Source organism: Grampus griseus (genome assembly GCF_964374135.1).
Source record: "Grampus griseus genome assembly, chromosome: 11".
Taxonomy (NCBI): domain Eukaryota; kingdom Metazoa; phylum Chordata; class Mammalia; order Artiodactyla; family Delphinidae; genus Grampus; species Grampus griseus.
In genome coordinates, this window is record NC_139005.1 from 96,722,091 (window position 1) to 96,739,955 (window position 17,865).

A 17,865-nucleotide genomic window follows, 5' to 3' on the forward strand; every position below is an offset into this window, starting at 1 on the left:
AATAGATGCACACCTGCTTTAGAACGGTGAAACGAAACACAAAACCTTCAAACCAGACAACAGATATGAGACTTGAGTAAAAAAAAAGGGAGGCTCTCTCCAGCCCTAAATGTCTATGAAATAGCAAAGCAGGAAGCCTAAAAATCGGGAGGCTGCTGAAAAGTCCATCTCCAAAGCATCAGCTTATGACAAAACACTCATTCTCGACTCAGTGGGCACAGAAGAGCCGACGATGACGTCACGAGGTCCCTGCCCTTCTGTAGCGGTTCCAGGGCCATGGCTGCAGCAACGCCAGCCAGGAGCCAGCCCCTCTCCCTTCCCGAGACCACCCTGGCCTCTGGCAGACGTGTAGGAGGTGAGACCATAAGAACAGCTATTTTTAACAAAAGAGCCACCTGCACCCCCAAATCCCAAACTCTTGCTAGGCCTGCGTGGTCTCCTTCGCTCCCTCTGCTCCCAGGGCGCCCCGCCCCGCCCCCAACACCCCTGGGACTCACCGCCACAGCCTTCAGGGACTGCACGATGATCCAGTGGATCTCGTCGAACAGCCTGCTGGTCACCTCCTTGCCTCGGGTGCTCTCCAGGTAGAGTCGCAGGTTGTGCACCGTCCACTTGCCCCCGTGGATGTGGTTGTAATCCTCCTGGCCACAGAAAAGGGGATGGGGCCCCAGGCAATGCTCCCAGAGGAGCCCAGCGCTTGCTCTCACCCTTGTGCATTTCCTGGTGCCCCTTGGTGTGCGGGGGAGGGGGGCGGGCGAGCACCCGGGAACAAAGCGGATGCGCCCTGCCCCTTGGGGATCTGGGCCTCCTACACATGCGATTTTTTAAAATACAGTTGTCCCTCGGTATCCACAGGGGAGTGGTTCCAGGACCCCCCCTTGGATGCCAAAATCCTTGGACGCCTAAGTCCCTTATATAAAATGACATTGTATTTGCCTGTAACCTACACACATCCTCCCCATCTCCTGTGTACTTTAAATCATCTCTAGATTCCTTATAATAGCTAATGTGATGTAAATGCTATGTAAATTGTAAACACAACATAAATGCTACAAAAATAGTTGCCACTGAGCAGCAAATTCAAGTTTTGCTGTTTTGGAAATTTCTGGAATTTTTCTTTTTTCTGAATTCTCTTTGTTTGGTTGCTTCTCGCAGCTGGCAGGATCTTACTTCCCCAACCAGGGATGGAACCCACGCCCCCTGCGGAGGAAGCGCAGAGTCTTAACCACTGGACTGCCAGGAAAGTCCCTTTTCGAATATTTTCAACCCACGACTGCTTGAACCCACAGACGTGGAGCCCTGGGATATGGAGGGCCAACTAATCAACTCTGCAGTATTCTCATAATCAATGCTTTATCCCTCACAGTGCGTGCTGTGGAGGGAGTGCCACCCAGACACCCCTTCAAGATCAAGGCGCTCCTCCTTGCAGCAGAGACCCTTTCAGGGAGCTGCCCTTGGTTAAGAGGACCTGCCTAGTCCAACCCCTCCTCGGGCAGCCCACAGCCAGTGAGGGGTTGGTGCCTGGGTATTGGCCCCTGTCTCCGTCTGGGACAACTCTTCAGGGGCACCCAGCTGCAGAGCGCGCTGAGGTTGGCTGGGGCCCCTGCTGCAGCTGTGTCCCCACTTGACCCCCCTCTGCCCGATCCGGCTCCCCCCAACTCCTGGCGTTGCCCATGACATCGTGCCCCATTAAACCTCCTGCACGCTCATCTCTGCCTCTGTTTCCTGGAGAAGCCAACCTGGGACACACCGTGCCCCGGGCACGATGGTTTAAGAGACCCACACGTGAACCTCCCTCACAGCATCCCAGCTGTCTGAGAGACTCGGGCTCAGAGAGGCCCCGTTACTTGCCCAAGCTTTCATCCTGGCTGTGACAGAGCTGGGACTTTAGCCCAGGGTTTCCAATGCCAGTTCAGTGCTCTTTCTACTTCTCTGACTCTGAACATTAATTCTCCACACACTGCCCCTTTGGAGGCAAAAAGCTAGAAAATACTGACGTGTATTAGAAAGTTATGAGACGGAGATTTCATTTTCTAAGTAGAAAGTTGGTAACTGTGAACTAAAACAAAATCAGCCTAACAAGGAACAAACTCAAAGCAGACTCTGTTTACACATAAAAGCCAAGAATTATCCATATCTTTAAAAGCATCTTTTCAAGGTCAGAGACAAATTCCTTTTACATGTCAGTTCTTACTAAAATGCCTCAAAAGATGAGGTGCCCAAGCTTGTTCACCTCAAACAGGCTCTCAAATATATTATTTGGTGTTTGTATCCCTAAAAAAAAAGGACTGTAGCCCTAAATAAATTATAGGAAAAACTAGGCTAACTGTCCAGCAATACCTTTTCTTTTCCTATATACAGATTCTTTTTACTATCAAGAAAAATTTGTTTACTTAAAAAAAAAGTTCCAGAGGCATAAAGTGTACACTTTATGAAAACACTGTCTTACATGTGCATAAATATAAAAAGTATAGATACAGGGCTTCCCTGGTGGTGCAGTGGTTGAGAGTCCGCCTGCCAACGCAGGGGACACAGGTTTGTGCCCCGGTCCGGGAAGACCCCACATGCTGCGAAGCGGCTGGGCCCGTGAGCCATGGCCGCTGAGCCTGTGGGTCCGGAGCCTGTGCTCCACAACGGGAGAGGCCACAGCAGTGAGAGGCCCGCGTACCGCAAAAAAAAAAAAAAAAGTATAGATACAAAGTAATGATACAAAAAGCGCCTGCTTTTTGGCAGTAGGAAAGTTATTTTATCAGAGTTATCTCAGAACATTTTTCTCCTATCAACGTGCAAACACTGCGCATTTCAGGACCCACCCTGCACCCTGGGAAACCCGCCAGCAGTCGTGGTTAAGCCAGCCTCCTGGCAGGCCCCAAACCCCACTCCCGCACTCTCAAGGCAGCACTGAGGTCTCCTGACCTTTCCTGACACTCAGTCCTTTGCAATCTGCCCCTCTGGCTGGACTCTGAGCTTCCTGAGGGGAGGGATGTGTCTCATCATCCTGCCCGAGAGTGCAGGGCGGTGCTCTGCCCCCAGGGGCCCTCAGTGGACAAGCAGATCCACCGGTCCACAGCATTGCTGTGTTCAATATAACATCTATTCTCTACGCAATGCTGAAGCTTTCATTCAAGGGTGAAACGGACGTTTCTCGGAGTAACCTGTTTCTTACATTAAAAAGCGAAGCATTTAGAAATAGAAAGAACGTGGAGAGCACTGCTGCTTCCGGTGCCCGTGGAGATGCCAGGCTGAAGACAGCCTCAGCTCTCCCCTTCTGTCTTTTATGCTAACACATATATATGGAATTTAAGAAAAAAAAATGTCATGAAAAACCTAGGGGTGAAACAGGAATAAAGACACAGACTTACTAGAGAATGGACTTGAGGCTATGGGGAGGGGGAAGAGTAAACGGTGACAAAGCAATAAAGAGGCATGGACATGTATACACTACCAAACGTAAGGTAGATGGCTAGTGGGAAGCAGCCGCATAGCACAGGGAGATCAGCTCGGTGCTTTGTGACCGCCTGGAGGGGTGGGATAGGGAGGGTGGGAGGGAGGGAGACGCAAGCGGGAAGAGGTATGGGAATATATGTATATATATAACTGATTCATTTTGTTGTGAAGCTGAAACTAACATACCATTGTAAAGCAATTATACTCCAATAAAGATGTTAAAAAAAAATACTATATATAATACCATTCAAATGCTAAGCAAAGGAAACCTGGTATAGTTATATTGTTTTCAGGGAAACTAGACCATAAGGTAGTAAGTATTGTTAGAGATAAATAGGGTTACTTCATAATAATAAAGGAAGATATAACCATTTTGTATTTTTATATACCTAATAAGAAAGCCTCAACATATATAGGTGAAAAACTGACAAAAGAAAATAGGTCAATTCGTGCGATGAATTGGGAGATTGGGATTGACATATATACACTAATATGTATAAAATGGATAACTAATAACCTGCTGTATAAAAAAATAAATATAATAAAATTCAAAATAAATAAATAAATAAAATGGTTTATTTTCCTTAGTGATGGAAATAGTGACCTCGTGTTTGATGTCCTGAGAAGGCTCATCAGATGGGACCCTCCCAACTTCAGTCTGGCCCCCCCAGGGTGAGGCGGCTTAACAGGCCAGCACATCATGCCCTGTCCTCAGGGCACCAAGGGGACTGGAGGTCGGTCACTGTCATTTCCCACCCCTGCCCAGACTTCACAAAATGTGCTACTTGGTTATGAAGGGTGTGGCGTCCCCAAATGGCTGACAAGTTCTGTGCTGTGTCACCTGAGAGACCATTTCCCCAAATTCTTACGAGCAAGGCCTTGGCTGAGTCACCCCTTCCCCTCTAGCTGTGAGCACCGTAACGGCAACGCTCTCTCACTTTGCTCGCAGGAAAACCCGAGGGGCAGGTGAACTGGGGTCAGCCCCACAGGGAAGCCAGTTGCCACGACCAGGACGGTAAAAACCAGGGCTCCTGTTTGAGAGGGAGGCTGGGTGACTTGCCCAAGTCACCCAGAGGTTAAGTGATGGGCACGGGATTGGGCCCAAGCTGGTCTGACCAAACCTTTCAGTAGTTTACTCAGAAAAGCTTGTTTTCTATCAATATTTACCCTCTTTCTATTCAAATGATAAAAAGACTAGGGTATTCAGGCTTCCATTCAAGCAAGACCCAAATAGAAGAGTCTTTCCTATAGAAATGAGACCTTCAGGCCTTGTTCGCCAGGACTGGATTATAGCCCCAAAGCCTGCACAGAACCTACCACGTCCTGTGTCCCAGCCTCCGCTGGCCTCTACAGGGCCCTCTCACTCTACCCGCCTTGCATGGGGGCTCCAGCTGCCCCAACTCCTTTCAGCTCCTGCGATGCTCCTTCCTGTCACGGGGCCTTGGCACGTGCTGTGCCCTCTGCTAGAATGCTCTTTCCACTCCTCCACCCAGGGAACCCCCGCTCAGACTTCAGCTCTCTGCTCAAGGCCACTTGTGCGCGGCGGCCTCCGACCACCTGGACTACAGGCCCCTTCATTCCAAGCTCCTCCAGGCCTGCATCTCTACCTGCAGAATGCGCATCTCAGTTGCAGTGTGATTATTTGATGACTGCCTTCCCCCCACAGGCTCTAGGCTCCATGAGAGTAGGGGTGAAGGAGGTTTTTGCCCATAATTGTAGCCCTCATCATGGGACCAACCCAGACAGATGCTCAGTACCTGGTCTTTAACTGAATGACCAAGCACAGGTTCTCTCATATAATCCTCCCACAAGCCCCACAAGGTAATAATATTATCTCCTCTTACAACTCGAGAGACCCAGGCTCCAAGAGTCAATGAAGTTGCCCAAGGTCCCAGAACTACTTGAATGCGGGACTTTCTCCAAATGCCCCACCCCCCGTGGGACAAGCACACTGGATATTTGGGGTTCCCCCTCCCAATCAGTGCCAGAGCATCTTAAATACAACTCTTATACCAACCCACCCTCTCCTGCAAATAGAAAAATGAAGAAACCCACAAAATCCTCATCAGTGCCAGGGCATCTTAAATTCAACTCCTGTACCCACCCAACCCCTCCTGCAAATAGAAAAACAAAGAAACCCATAAAATCAGTCCATTTCCTTAAGCTCAAGGGAAAAGAAACACTTACCCCGTGTTTCTGAATGGCAACGTTGGTGAGATGAACAAACATGTTGTCCAGCTCACTGGTACTCGGGGTGTATTTTACTGTGCAAAAGCGGCAAAATCCAAGTTTATACCTAAGTGGGAATTCAGATCAATTCAATACTCTGAGGACAAGCGTAAACAAAATATAACACTTTTTTTTCTCTTAAAAGAGCCGCTTTTTGTTTTAAACTTTTTAAACAGCTGCTTTGTTATTTTTTATGATTCTTTTTACATAATAGCTTTATTAAGATATCATTTACGTGCCATATGACTCATCCACGTGAAGTGTCCAACTCAACGGTGTTTGGTGTATTCAGAGTCGTGCAACCATCACCACAATCAATGTTACGTCTGCATCACCCCAGAAAGAAACTCTGCGACCATCAGTAGTCACTTCCCAACCCTGGTGTTGGGCAAACACTAATCTACTTTCTGTTTCTACAGTTTTGCCTCTTCTGGGTGCGTCATATAAACGGAATTGAACAACATGTGGCCTTCTGTGTCTGGCTTCTTTCTCTGAGTATCTTTGTAAGGGTAAAAGAGTTGCTTTTTGTTTTAAAGATTCACATTCGTGTCAAAGCTACTGCCTTACTCAACATGGATCACATGCCAGGCACTACGCGTACAAGGAGTTCGACCAACCCTTGCAAGGTCTCCGAGGAGTAGGAAGTATCGTGTCAAAGCACGGTCTTTTTTTTTTTTTGCCACAGCGCGCATTATGTGGGAATCTTAGCTCCCCAACCAGGAATCGAACCCGGACCCCCCGCAGTGGAAGCCAAGTCCTAACCACTGGACCACCAGGGAATTCCCAAAACTCAGTCTAAAGAAATGGAAACAAAACTCCGGCTCTTACATGTAGCAGCGCAGTGGGCGGTACGTAGACACCAGAACATACAAGCGCAGGTCAAACTTCCTGCCGCCGATTAGTAATGGGTTGTTAATGTACAGAGAGATCACGTAGGCTTCCTTGGTAGACTGAGTCATGAACCTGGGCATGTCAAAGTCGAGGTTAGATGCAAAGACCAGAGGTCTCATAGAGAACAGACTTCTGGTTGCCAAGGGGGAGGGGGTCAGGGAGGGATGGATTGGGAGTTTGGGGTTAACAGTTGCAAACTGTTATACATAGGATGGATAAACAACAAGGTCCTCCTGTACAACACAGGGAGATACATTCAAATATCCTGTGATAAACCATAATGGAAAAGAATACAAAAAAGAATCTATATATGTATAACTGAATCACTTTGCTGTACAGCAGAAATGAACACAGCATTGCAAATCAACTGTACTTCAATAAAATAAATTAAAAAAAAAAAGACCAGAAGTCTTTAGTCGGCTGGTGACAAGCTTGCTGCCTCTCATTAAATGAGAGGCCAGTTCACGGGGAGAAAACGAGGGTGGGGGGTATCCACAGAGGAACCCCCGGGTGCTGGCATCATGCAGTCAGACTTAAATGCGGGACACAAGGAGGCATCCCTGCCACTCCTGGGAATTCAGGGGAGCCATCGGCCCACCCGGAAAGGATGGCACCAATGGTGGCCTCCAGGCACTTCCCGGCAGTTAAGGACCTCGAAGAGGCAAAGAGTGAGCCTTAGAGTAAACCTCCTGGTGTCCTCCGTTCTGAGGGGCACCCAACCCAGAGAGGAGACCTGACTGACGGTCACGTAGGTCTTCTCTACGCTGACCGCACACACTGCCTGGCGCTCGGGTCCATCCCCACCTCGGCCCCGTGAGGCTGGTGCTACTTGTGTCCCCAGTTTACCCGGATGAAGAACCGAAGAGTCTATACAACAAAACTCAGGTGGTGAGTGTCAGACAGGGGTTCAAGCCCAGGCACCCAGGTGTTAAGCATGTGCTTCGCCACCTCAGAAGCACCAGGACTGGACGGGTCTCCCCCCAGCTTTCAGGACAGAGAGCGGCCAGCGAGGCTCCCTGCTCCTGTGACCTTACGCCAGTTTACCCACCATCCCCAGGTGAGATTCTACGACTGGTGACGCTACAGTGGCCACAGAGCCTTGTCCTGCTGCCACGTGTATACCTGAACAAATGCTGCACACCTGGAAAAGCAAGCAAGGGCCCCCCCTCCACCCGTGGCAAAGCACACGCAACGGGCTCCCCCACTTACGAAGACGTTTTGCTGTCCCGGGACCACTTTTTGATTTGCGAGAGCTTGTTGATCAGAAAGATGCCCTTTCCCTGGGCTTTGCCACAAGGTTTCATGATCCAGGTGCTAGAGGGGCTTTTCCTGAACTCCTCCACGAACAGGTTGTAGTCGGCAGGCAGCATGTAGGTGACGGGGACGAAGTCTGAGGGTAACAGAGAGGGGACAACGGTGAGCCAGCCCGCCGGGGGCCACGGACAGAAAGATGCTGCCACTGCCTCTTCAGGGCCTGTTTCGCTCCCTCATGCCCCCACGCAGCATCTCACAGGGCCAGGGCTTCTGCAGCTCGATCCCGGTACGACGCAGGCGAACCGCGTTTTATTTTGCTACACAGATAATGCATTTTTTACAAACTGAAGGTTTGTGGCAACCCTGCGTGGAGCAAGTTAATCGGCACCATTTTTCCACAGCATTTGTTCACTTTGTGTTTCTGTGTCACGTTTTGGTAATTCTCACAGTATTTCAAACTTTTTCATTATTATCATGTTTGCTATGGTGATCTGAAATCAGTGATCTCTGATGTTACTACTGCAAAAAAATTACAACTCACTGAAGGCTCGGATGATGGTTAACATTTCTAAGCAATAAAGTATTTTTAAATTAAGGTATGTCGGGACTTCCCTGGTGGCGCAGTGGTTAAGAAGCCGCCTGCCAATGCAGGGGACACGGGTTCAATCCCTGGTCCGGGAAGATCCCACATGCCGTGGAGCAACTAAGCTCGTGCACCACAACTACTGAGCCTGCGCTCTAGAGCCCGCAAGCCGCAACTACTGAGCCCACGTGCCACAACTACTGAAGCCCGTGCGCCTAGAGCCCATGCTCCACGACAAGAGAAGCCACCACAATGAGAGGCCTGAAAACCGCAACAAAGAGTAGCCCCTGCTCGCCGCAACTAGAGAAAGCCCACATGCAGCAACAAAGACCCAATGTCGCCAAAAATATAATTAATTAAGTAATTAAGGTATGTACATTGACTTTTTTTTAAGACATAATGCTATTGTACACTTGACAGACTACAGTTTAGTGTAAGGATAACTTTTACATGCAGTGGGAAACCAAAAAATTTCATGTGGCTTGCTTTTATTGCGGTATTCGCTTTATTTTATTTTAAAACTTCATTCTTTTTATTTGTTTACTTATTTATTTGGGGCCACACCATGCAGTTTGCAGGATCATAGTTCCCTGACCAGGGATCGAACCCGGGCCCCTGACAGTGGAAGCGTGGAGTCCTAACCACTGGACCACCAGCGAAGTCCCATTGTGGTAATTTGCTTTATTTTGGTGGTCTGGAACTGAACCCACCGTACCTCTGAGGTCTGCCTGTAATGAGTTTTCTCTTTTAGCTGTGTGCTAAGTACTTTACAAATCTGTATCATTTAATCCCCACAGTAAACTGTAAGATAGGTATTGTTATCATTCCCATTTATCAGATTAGGAAACGAGGCCCAGAGAGGTCACTTATGTACTTTTCCCCACGTGTGCTAAAGGGATTCTGAAATTACCCAACAGCCCAGCTTTTCTCACCAGACGGGGCAGGGACGCACTGTGCTCCCCAGGCATTGCTGGACACAGTAATGGTCCCTCCTGGCAGTCTGTAACTCAGGGAGTGTCCCCCACGCCCACCACCTCCTGTGCACATTCCCAAGGCACTCACACAAACTCAGATTCCAAGTGGAGCCCCCTCCCCCAATTCTGGAGATGCCTGGAATGAAAGAGGTGCCCACAAACACGTTCATCCCTCAAAGCCAACAGTCACCATCTCGCGGTCTTGTGCCACTGGAGAATACTCCACTATCTATTTAAAACGTGAGGCCGGTGGAAAGGACACAAACCCAGGTAGAGGTATTTCCCACTTTCGTCCTTCTCTGCCAAAGGACTCCCTTCCTTCTCCAGCTCTTTCCTGTATCTCTTGATGTTTTTCACCATCAGATCCTTCCGCGTCAGTTCATAGTGGTTCGGGAAATGGTTGACTATTTGATCATCTGAGAGCCGGTAGCCAGTCTCGACACTAAAAACATTGCGGATGGTTTGCACACTCATCCTGAAAGAGAAGCACAGAAGGGATGTGCAGGACAGAAGCTCAGAATGTGTCCATGTGGAGGCGGGTGTCATTAAAGCCCGGGGACTCCTGACCAGGAAGCACGCTCTCTCAGAGCTTACCTGTCCCCAGCCCGGCACCGAGCCAGGTGCCTGGCCCACAGCAGCAGGCTGTGTCCGCTGACTGTACCTCAACTATCTGAGGCAGGGGCTGTTTTGACTCTGCCCTGATTGGTTGTACTCTCTGGCACAGAGTAGATGCTCAATAAATGTTTATCAGTTAATGATAACATTGATTTTGATACCCAACTAATGAAAGTCAGACTCTGAAGTCAGGAAACTCATTGACTCAGTATCTGCACCCAAAGTCAGGAAGGACAGGGACCCCCTAAAACCAAAACCCCACGGACTTCCCTGGTGGTCCAGTGGTTAAGAGTCCGTGCTTCAACTGCAAGCGGTGCAGGTTCCATCCCTGGTCAGGAACTAAGATCCCGCAAGTCACGTGGCAAACCCAAAAAATTAAAAACAAAAAAAAAAACAGGGGTTATTTAAGGACCCTGAGTTGGCATGTGATATTCTTGGAGAGACCCCTGACAGGCCAGCTAAATCGCGAAGCCCCCAGTGAAATGAGAGTTGAAAGAGAAATAGATTCCTTCTCATCCTCTAAGAAAGCCAGTCTCCCTGCCACACCTGTCTGACTTCCCTAGCCACCCCCAGAGAAGCAGGAAGGACAGAAGGGCTGGCACCCACAAGGGAGTCCTGGAGTCACAAGACAAGGCAAGGTCCTCTCTGTACTCCCTGCCCCCAACCCGCCCCCTCCCCATAGCACCAACCAGAGGGTTTCTTTTGATTCCATAATCATTAGAACAAAAGGATTAAAAGGATTAAAAAAAAAAAAACAACACTGTTTATTACGGGAAAGCTCAAACACACGAAGAAGTATAGAGAAAAGTGTAACAGAAGCCCGTAATCCAGCTTCAACAGTCACCACGAGGCCAGCCTTGCTTTGCCTGTACCTCACAGCACTGGCTTATTTTGAGGCACTTCCCAGATACCATATCATTTCATCCAAATTATTCCTGTTAGAATCTCTAACAGTTAAGGACTCCTTTTTATATTATATGATATGCTATTTTACACTGTTATCACAACTTAAAAAAAAAAGGAGCGCAGCCAATTCCATTTTTTTTTTTTTTCCTGCACCACGCAGCTTGCAGGATCTTAGTTCCCAAACCAGGGATCGAACCTGCGCCCCCTGCAGTGGAAGCGCAGAGTCTTAACCGCTGGACCGCCAGGGAAATCCCAGGAGCAGTAATTCCTAAATATCATCAAATATTACTCAGTGTTCAAATCTCCCCAGTTGTCTGATAAATATTTTTTTACAACTTTTGCAAATAAGGGCCAGGCCTTCTGATTAGTTGTTCTCTCTCTCACACATCTCTTTAAATCTATACATTCTCCCCCACCCCTCCTTAATTTTTTTCTAGGCAATTTATTTGTTGAAGACACCGGGTATCTGTTCTGTAGGGGTTCTCACAGCTTCCTTATTTATCATGCTCCCCAGGGCCCTGTACTTCCTGTAAGTTGGGAGTCAGACCTAGAGGTCTGATGAGCTGCAGGCTGATGGGGGCAGAGCTGCGTCCCAGGGTGGCATCCAGCCGGAGAGCCTCTCCCTTCGGGATGTCAGTGACTAATCAGCTGCACTGCCCAATAGAAAATGTGACCCACAGCTGAGTCACATAGTGAATTTTCTAGTAGTCACATTAAAACAAAAGTTAAAGGGGGACTTCCTTAGTGACACAGTGGTTGGGAATCCGCCTGCCAATGCAGGGGACACGGGTTCGATCCCTGGTCCGGGAAGATCCCACATGCCGTGGAGCAACTAAGTCCATGCACCACAACTACTGAGCCCGCGTGCCACAACTACTGAAGCCCGCACACCTAGAGCCTGTGCTCCGCAACAAGAGAAGCCACCACAATGAGAAGCCTGAGCACCGCAACGAAGAGTAGCCCCCGCTTGCCGCAACTAGAGAAAGCCCGCGTGCAGCAACGAAGACCCAACGCAGCCAAAAAAAGTTAAATGAAAGAGGTGAAAGTAATTTTAATGTATCTTATTTAACCTAATATATCCAAAATATTATCATTTCAACAAATTACCAACATAAAAATTTGTGATGAGGAATTTTACATTTGTTTCTTCGTACTAAAACGGGAGCGTACGTCACACTCCGGCACATACGTCTCTGTCTGGACCAGCCACACTTAAATGTCCTATTGTCCTGTGGTCAGCGGCCTCCGTCCTGCACAGGTGTAGATCCTTAGGCCATGAGGGGTTGCAAAACAGTGAAATTCTCCTTTTTCATTCCGCCTTCATTTATCGGCAGGAATATTTCTACAAGGAGAAACTTCCCTTCGTCAACAATTTAGGTAACCCATGAATGGTTCGTACAGGGAAGACTGAGTAAGTGTGTGACTCTTTCCCTTTACCAGTTTTCAAAATAGTGAGCTGGTTCCCTACCACCCGCAGACGTGTGGTGAGCTGTGTTCTGGGAACCTATCACTGCAACACGAATTACCCAACGTTAGCTACTTAAGACAACCACCATTTTATGATATCTCGAGGTTTTGTGGGTCAAGAATTTGGGCAGGGCTCAGCAGAGCGCTCTGCCCCAGGCAGCACTGAGGTCGCTGGGTGGGATTCAGCCGGCTGGTCTGGGGGCCCCGAGAAGGCTTCTTCCACATCCGGCACCTTGGCAGGCGTGGCTGGAAGGTGGGTGCAGCTGCAACTTCTCCAGCACAACGGCCCCGGGACGGGCAGGCTTCTCACGTGGCAGCTCAGGGCTCCCGCAGGGGGTTCCCACACAGGAGGAGGAAGCTGCTGGTTTCTTAAGGCCTGTATCACATTGACTGGATCACACTGACTGCATCCCACTGGCCAAAGCAATCACAGAGCCCACCCAAGGTCAGGAGGAGGGGAACGAAGACCCCATCTGCAGAAGGAAGTGGTGTCAAAAACTCTGTGGCCATTTTAACGTGCCACAAATTATGTGGGGTTTTGTTCCGTTTCAGTTCTTTTGGGGGGCATTTTTATGAACTCATAGATTCAAACATGATTCATGAGTTTCAGTCTGCTGTCATTATTCTTATGGAAGCTCTAGGTGTCCCTATTTGGGGCAGAAGGAACTCTGCAAGCTGTCTCCTGAGTTTTATTAACCTGAATCCAGCAGGCCTCGACGACGTCCTCGCTTTCCCTTAAGACAAGCTATTCCAAGCTCACCTTGTACAATTCTTCCTGAGGCCCAGCATCAGGCATCTCTCCAAGGAACAAAGGACCCTTTGTTATAAATAAATGTTCACCTACTGTGTAGCCTGATTGTAAAAAGGGTCCCAACTGTCCACCCCTCAACTCCCATCGGGAGGTGAAATATATTTCCCCTTGAACTGGGGCTGACCTAATGCCTTTCTTTGGCCAAAAAGAAGGGCAGAGTGATGGTGTGCCATTTCTGAGACTAGCCCCGAAAGGCCTTGAGAGCTGCCACCTCCCTCTTGGGCCCCCGACACCACCACGAGCCCAGGCTAGCCGGTTGGAGGGATGTGAGAGATTTGTGGAGAGAAGCCCCTGTCGTCCTAGCCAAGGGCATCCTAGACCAGCCAAGCCTCAGATGACCCACCAGGTGACAGCAGATGTTTGAGTGAAGTTCTGCCAGACCAAAAGAACCGCTCAGCCAAACCCACAAACTCCTGTGCAGCAAGAAGTGGTTGTTGTTTCAGGCCCCTAAGTTTGTGGTGTTTGTTACTCACCATCAGTTCGGCAATGGATAACCCATACACCCCCTCCAGGAGAGCCAGTGTTTACCTGTTTCTCACTCCTTCTACTTCCTGCCCACATGCAAGCTGTTTTCGCATAGTTGTTATCAGAATACAAATACAATTTTGTAATATGTTTTTCTTCACACTTACTGTTATTCAGTTTCCCAAACTGCTTTATAATCATCGCAATTATTTCAATGGCTGTACCGTAATCCACTTGGTTAATCTATTCACCTTTCCCCAACCAGTTAATGTTTAGTTGTTTCCAATATTCTTCCCTAACCAATTTTTAAGACCCGACAGGACACTTAGTGCTTAAAGCATGAGCTCTCAAGATATCTCAAATATCCAAACTTATCATACTGTTTAGCTCTTTTCTTCTCCGTCATTCTCTTGTTGGTTAAGAAAAGCTCCAAAACGCTTCTCGGCATGAAGAAGCAAGCATTCAAATCCCCACCCCCCCACCCCCATCCCTGGCATGTGACCCCCTGCCCAGAGAAGCCGAAAGAACGCGCTGAGTTCTGCTGGGCCCCACAGCACTGGGCAGTGGGACACCAAACAGCAAGTACAAAATACTGTCCTGTTCAGCCTTCTTTTCAGAGCTCCCATGAAACAGGGCTCTGGATAAAGGATTTCACTTTACCTTTGAGAAGAAAGAACGTAAACTTGACACTAAACCATACACAGGCACTGAACTACTCCATAAACACCCTTCCTCTCTGCAGTCCACACTCCTGAAGGGAAATTAGGTTGCAGTTTGTTTGTTTGTTTGTTTATTGGCCATGCTGCCTGGCTTGTGGGATCTTAGTTTCCCAACCAGGGATCGAGCCCAGGCCCTCGGCAGTGAACGCGCAGAGTCCTAACCACTGGACCGCCAGGGAGTTCCCAGGTTGCAGTTTAAAGGGCAGGTGACTTCACTGCTGCCAGGAGCAAAGCTAGGGTCACCTCTCCATCCACCGCTGCAGCTGGAGGCTGGGTGCTGCCTACTCTGTGCCCAGGCCCGGCCAGGCTCCGGGGATGCTGACATAAGCCAGGCCAGGTCCTCATTCTCCAGGGGTTCACAGTGACACTGGAAGAGGGGACAGGCCGGGAAATCACAAATCACGGCACTCAGCATTTGCTGCCACGGCACCTGAATAGAGCAGCCTGGGAGGGCGCGAGAGGCAGAGGTGGCTTCCAGGGCAGGTGTGCTGGTGCACAAAGGACAGTGGCAGCACATGCTGATGGGGCGCCCGCCATGTGCCAGGCGCTGCCCCGAGTTCTGTGCTTCACTGCTTCCTTGAAACCTCAAACAACGGTATTTGCAGAGAGAGGCCAAGTCCTCTGCTAACAGCCACACAGACGGCAGCGGAAGAGCCAGGGCTGAAGCCACGCGTGGCTCTGGCTCCAGGGTCTGGACATGTAACCCCTGGATGCACTGCGTCTCCAAATGGGGGGCTGAGGAGGCATAGAAAGCGTAGCACGTACACAGACGGAAAAGAAAGACCGTTTCAGCAGCGGGTCAACAGGGGAAAACGCGCAGCCCGCTGCACCGGCGGGGACCAGGGGAGGAGCGGGGAAGGGAAGTGGCTGAGAGAAGCCGAGTAACGTCTCTCAAGGTGGCGGCAGGGAGAGTGAGTCCGGGGCAGGGGATGTACAGGGTGACAAAGCCCCTGCCGACCCCGACGTGTGCCCCCACTGGCCCCCTGCCCCCTCAAAGGTTCACTGCAGTGCTCTGGACCCAGGAGCTGCACAGGGTCAGCCAAATGTTTAGCTGAGGAACCCAGCAGGGATGTGGAGGCCGCCCCGAGGGAGGGAGCAGACCAGGCCTGGACCAAGGAGGACACAGGACCTCACCCTGAGGAAGTGAGAGGCGAGGAGAGGAGTCTAGGAAGCCTCCAGGCTCCTAGCTGGGTGGTACCACCCGGGACTCAGGGCCCACACACTGCTTTTCCAGCCTCACGCATTTCTGCGGTTTCTCAGTCAGTCCAGCCGGCACCCTCTTGGCCTAACGGGAGGGAGGTGAAAGGAAGTCCCGAGCCCTCCCCACAGCCCTTTCCCCAATCTCCTCCCCACACCACCCCACAGGATGCTGACCTCCCCAGCGCACCCCGAGGTGCCAGGCAACAGGGCACCACTGTGACCAGCACGAACTGGAGGCGGGTGGGGCTCTGGTTTCTCACCCAAATTCCCACTGCCGTGTAACCACACTCAGCCGTGCTGAGACATCCCGGGACCTCCTGATAACCAGGAGCAGGGGACGCTCCACCACGTATACTAACCCAGGGCCTTCTCCCCGCGCGCACGAAGGGCCCGGATGAGCGAAGTGTAAGGGGAGGCGGCACGATGGCGTGGGGTCGCCTGCACAGGACAGTCCGTGCGCCGGTATGGGATTAACCGCGCTGATAAACGGGCTCTGGAAGACAACCAAACCCTGGTTTATACTTACCAGTAAAAATTCCAGTCCTCGTTTTCTGTCACTTGGACCCATCCTCTCTTTTCAAAGTTATTTATCAGCACCGACTTCTCGATATCAGTGACCCATTTCACTTTTCCTGCCATAATCCTGGAAGAGATCACCTTATCGGAGCCATGAAACTTAACAGCTCACGTCCCTTCGCCCAAAGGAGTCCTCTACACGAGGCGAGCAGACGTCCCCCACCCCCAGCTCAGTCCTCCCCACAGTGGCTCTCAGCCAGGGCAGCTCACCCCCGGGGGACATCCGGCAATGCCTGCAGCACTTCGCTTGCCAGCACTGGGGGTGAGGGATGCTTCTGGCATCTGGGAGCAGAGGTAGGGATCCTGCTCAACGCCCTCCGACGTACAGTATGCCCCCCGCCGGCCCCCGCCAACAAAGCATCCAGCCCCAAAGGCCAGGTGTGCTGAGACTGAGAATCCTCGTTAAGCAGGAAATAACGGCAACACACGCCGAATGGCAGCTGTGACTGGAACCACGAGGACAGGCACGAGGACAGGCACCACTGTGAGAGCGGAGGCAGCGGGGAGGCTGCCCTGAGCAGGGATCCTGGAGCTGGCTTCTGACGGGTGGGTGCGAGTACTCACCCCAGTCTGGGCACCCCCCGTCCCCTCAAGTTCTGCCTATCTCCCTGCTGCTTCCGGATTCGCTTCACCAATTCACTCTCTTTAACTGTGGGTGATCTTTTTTAATATCTATCTATTTGTTTATTTATTTTGGCTGCATCAGGTCTCAGTTGCAACACGCGGGATCTTTTTAGTTGCGGCATGTATGTGGGATCTAGTTTCCCCGACCAGGGATCAAACCCGGGTCCCCTGCTTTGGGAGCATGGAGTCTTAGCCACTGGACCACCAGGGAAGTCCCTAACTGTGGGTGATATTAAGTGTTTGTCTCACCACATCAATCCTGGTGAACAAGCAACGTGGCTCTCACTGTACTTAAAATACGCAGCCCCCTGGCCCTCACCTGCTTTTCCAGGTACATCTTGTGCCACCTTCTCCCTCACCCGCTGTTCCTGCCACATTGGACTTCTCTGCCCACCTCCTCTTCTACCTCAGGGCCTTGGCACATGCTCTGCCTGCAGCACTCCGCCCTGCTCTGCCTGGCCAAGCGACCGCCCACCAGTCTGCCAGCATAAGTGAATGTCACTTCCTCCACAAAGCCTCTCTGACTCTCCAGACCAGCTACGCAGCCCCTTGGCACCCTGCAGTTCTGTCCTTGCTAGAGGGCAGGAGCTGGCTTTCTTTGTCACTGCTTTGCACCCAGGGCCTGGCACCGTGCCTGGCATGCAGCAAATGATCACTTCAGAGAGAATGAGTGACTGTGGTCACAGGCCTGTCAGTACCACCATGTGACTTTGAGAAAGTTTCTGGACTTGTTTCCTCCTTTGAATTCTCATTTTCAAACTGCTGGGGCAGCCCAGGATTCCAGGCTCCCACCCCAGCGCCGACCAGAGACGGCTGCATTTGTTACGCTTCTGTGTACCTCTTCACAGAAGGTGAAGGGCTTTCAGGAAGGGCTTCTGTGAAAAACTGGGCTTGAAAGCCGGGGGACCTGAGGAGCCTCGAGGGCCTTTTATGAAAGGAGGCACCTCCCCCATGGACTTATAATAGCTTCACGTTTGGGGCAACTTAACCGGGCAGAAAAGGCATGGGACGTAGAGATGGGGACCCAGGTATGTGTTGCTTGGGAGAGGAAAAGAGAAGACACTCTCATGATAGAATCCACCAGGCGGAGCTTGGGGTGCTTCC

At 50.5% G+C, this 17,865-nt stretch overlaps 1 protein-coding gene across 3 annotated transcripts in view; it reads right to left on the reverse strand.

The window, feature by feature from the left end:
• The window catches only part of TTLL1 (TTL family tubulin polyglutamylase complex subunit L1), a 37,504-nt gene that overhangs the window by 9,528 nt on the left and 10,111 nt on the right, over positions 1–17,865 (reverse strand). For all 3 annotated transcript variants that reach the window (XM_082666421.1, XM_082666422.1, XM_082666423.1), the window contains 6 exons: positions 16,088–16,204; positions 9,645–9,853; positions 7,777–7,957; positions 6,505–6,639; positions 5,635–5,743; positions 498–641 (listed from right to left, as the gene is read on the reverse strand). In XM_082666421.1, the coding sequence (XP_082522547.1) occupies positions 498–641; positions 5,635–5,743; positions 6,505–6,639; positions 7,777–7,957; positions 9,645–9,853; positions 16,088–16,200 (891 nt within the window). In that variant the 5' untranslated portion in view covers positions 16,201–16,204. The remainder of the gene's footprint in view (positions 1–497; positions 642–5,634; positions 5,744–6,504; positions 6,640–7,776; positions 7,958–9,644; positions 9,854–16,087; positions 16,205–17,865) is intronic.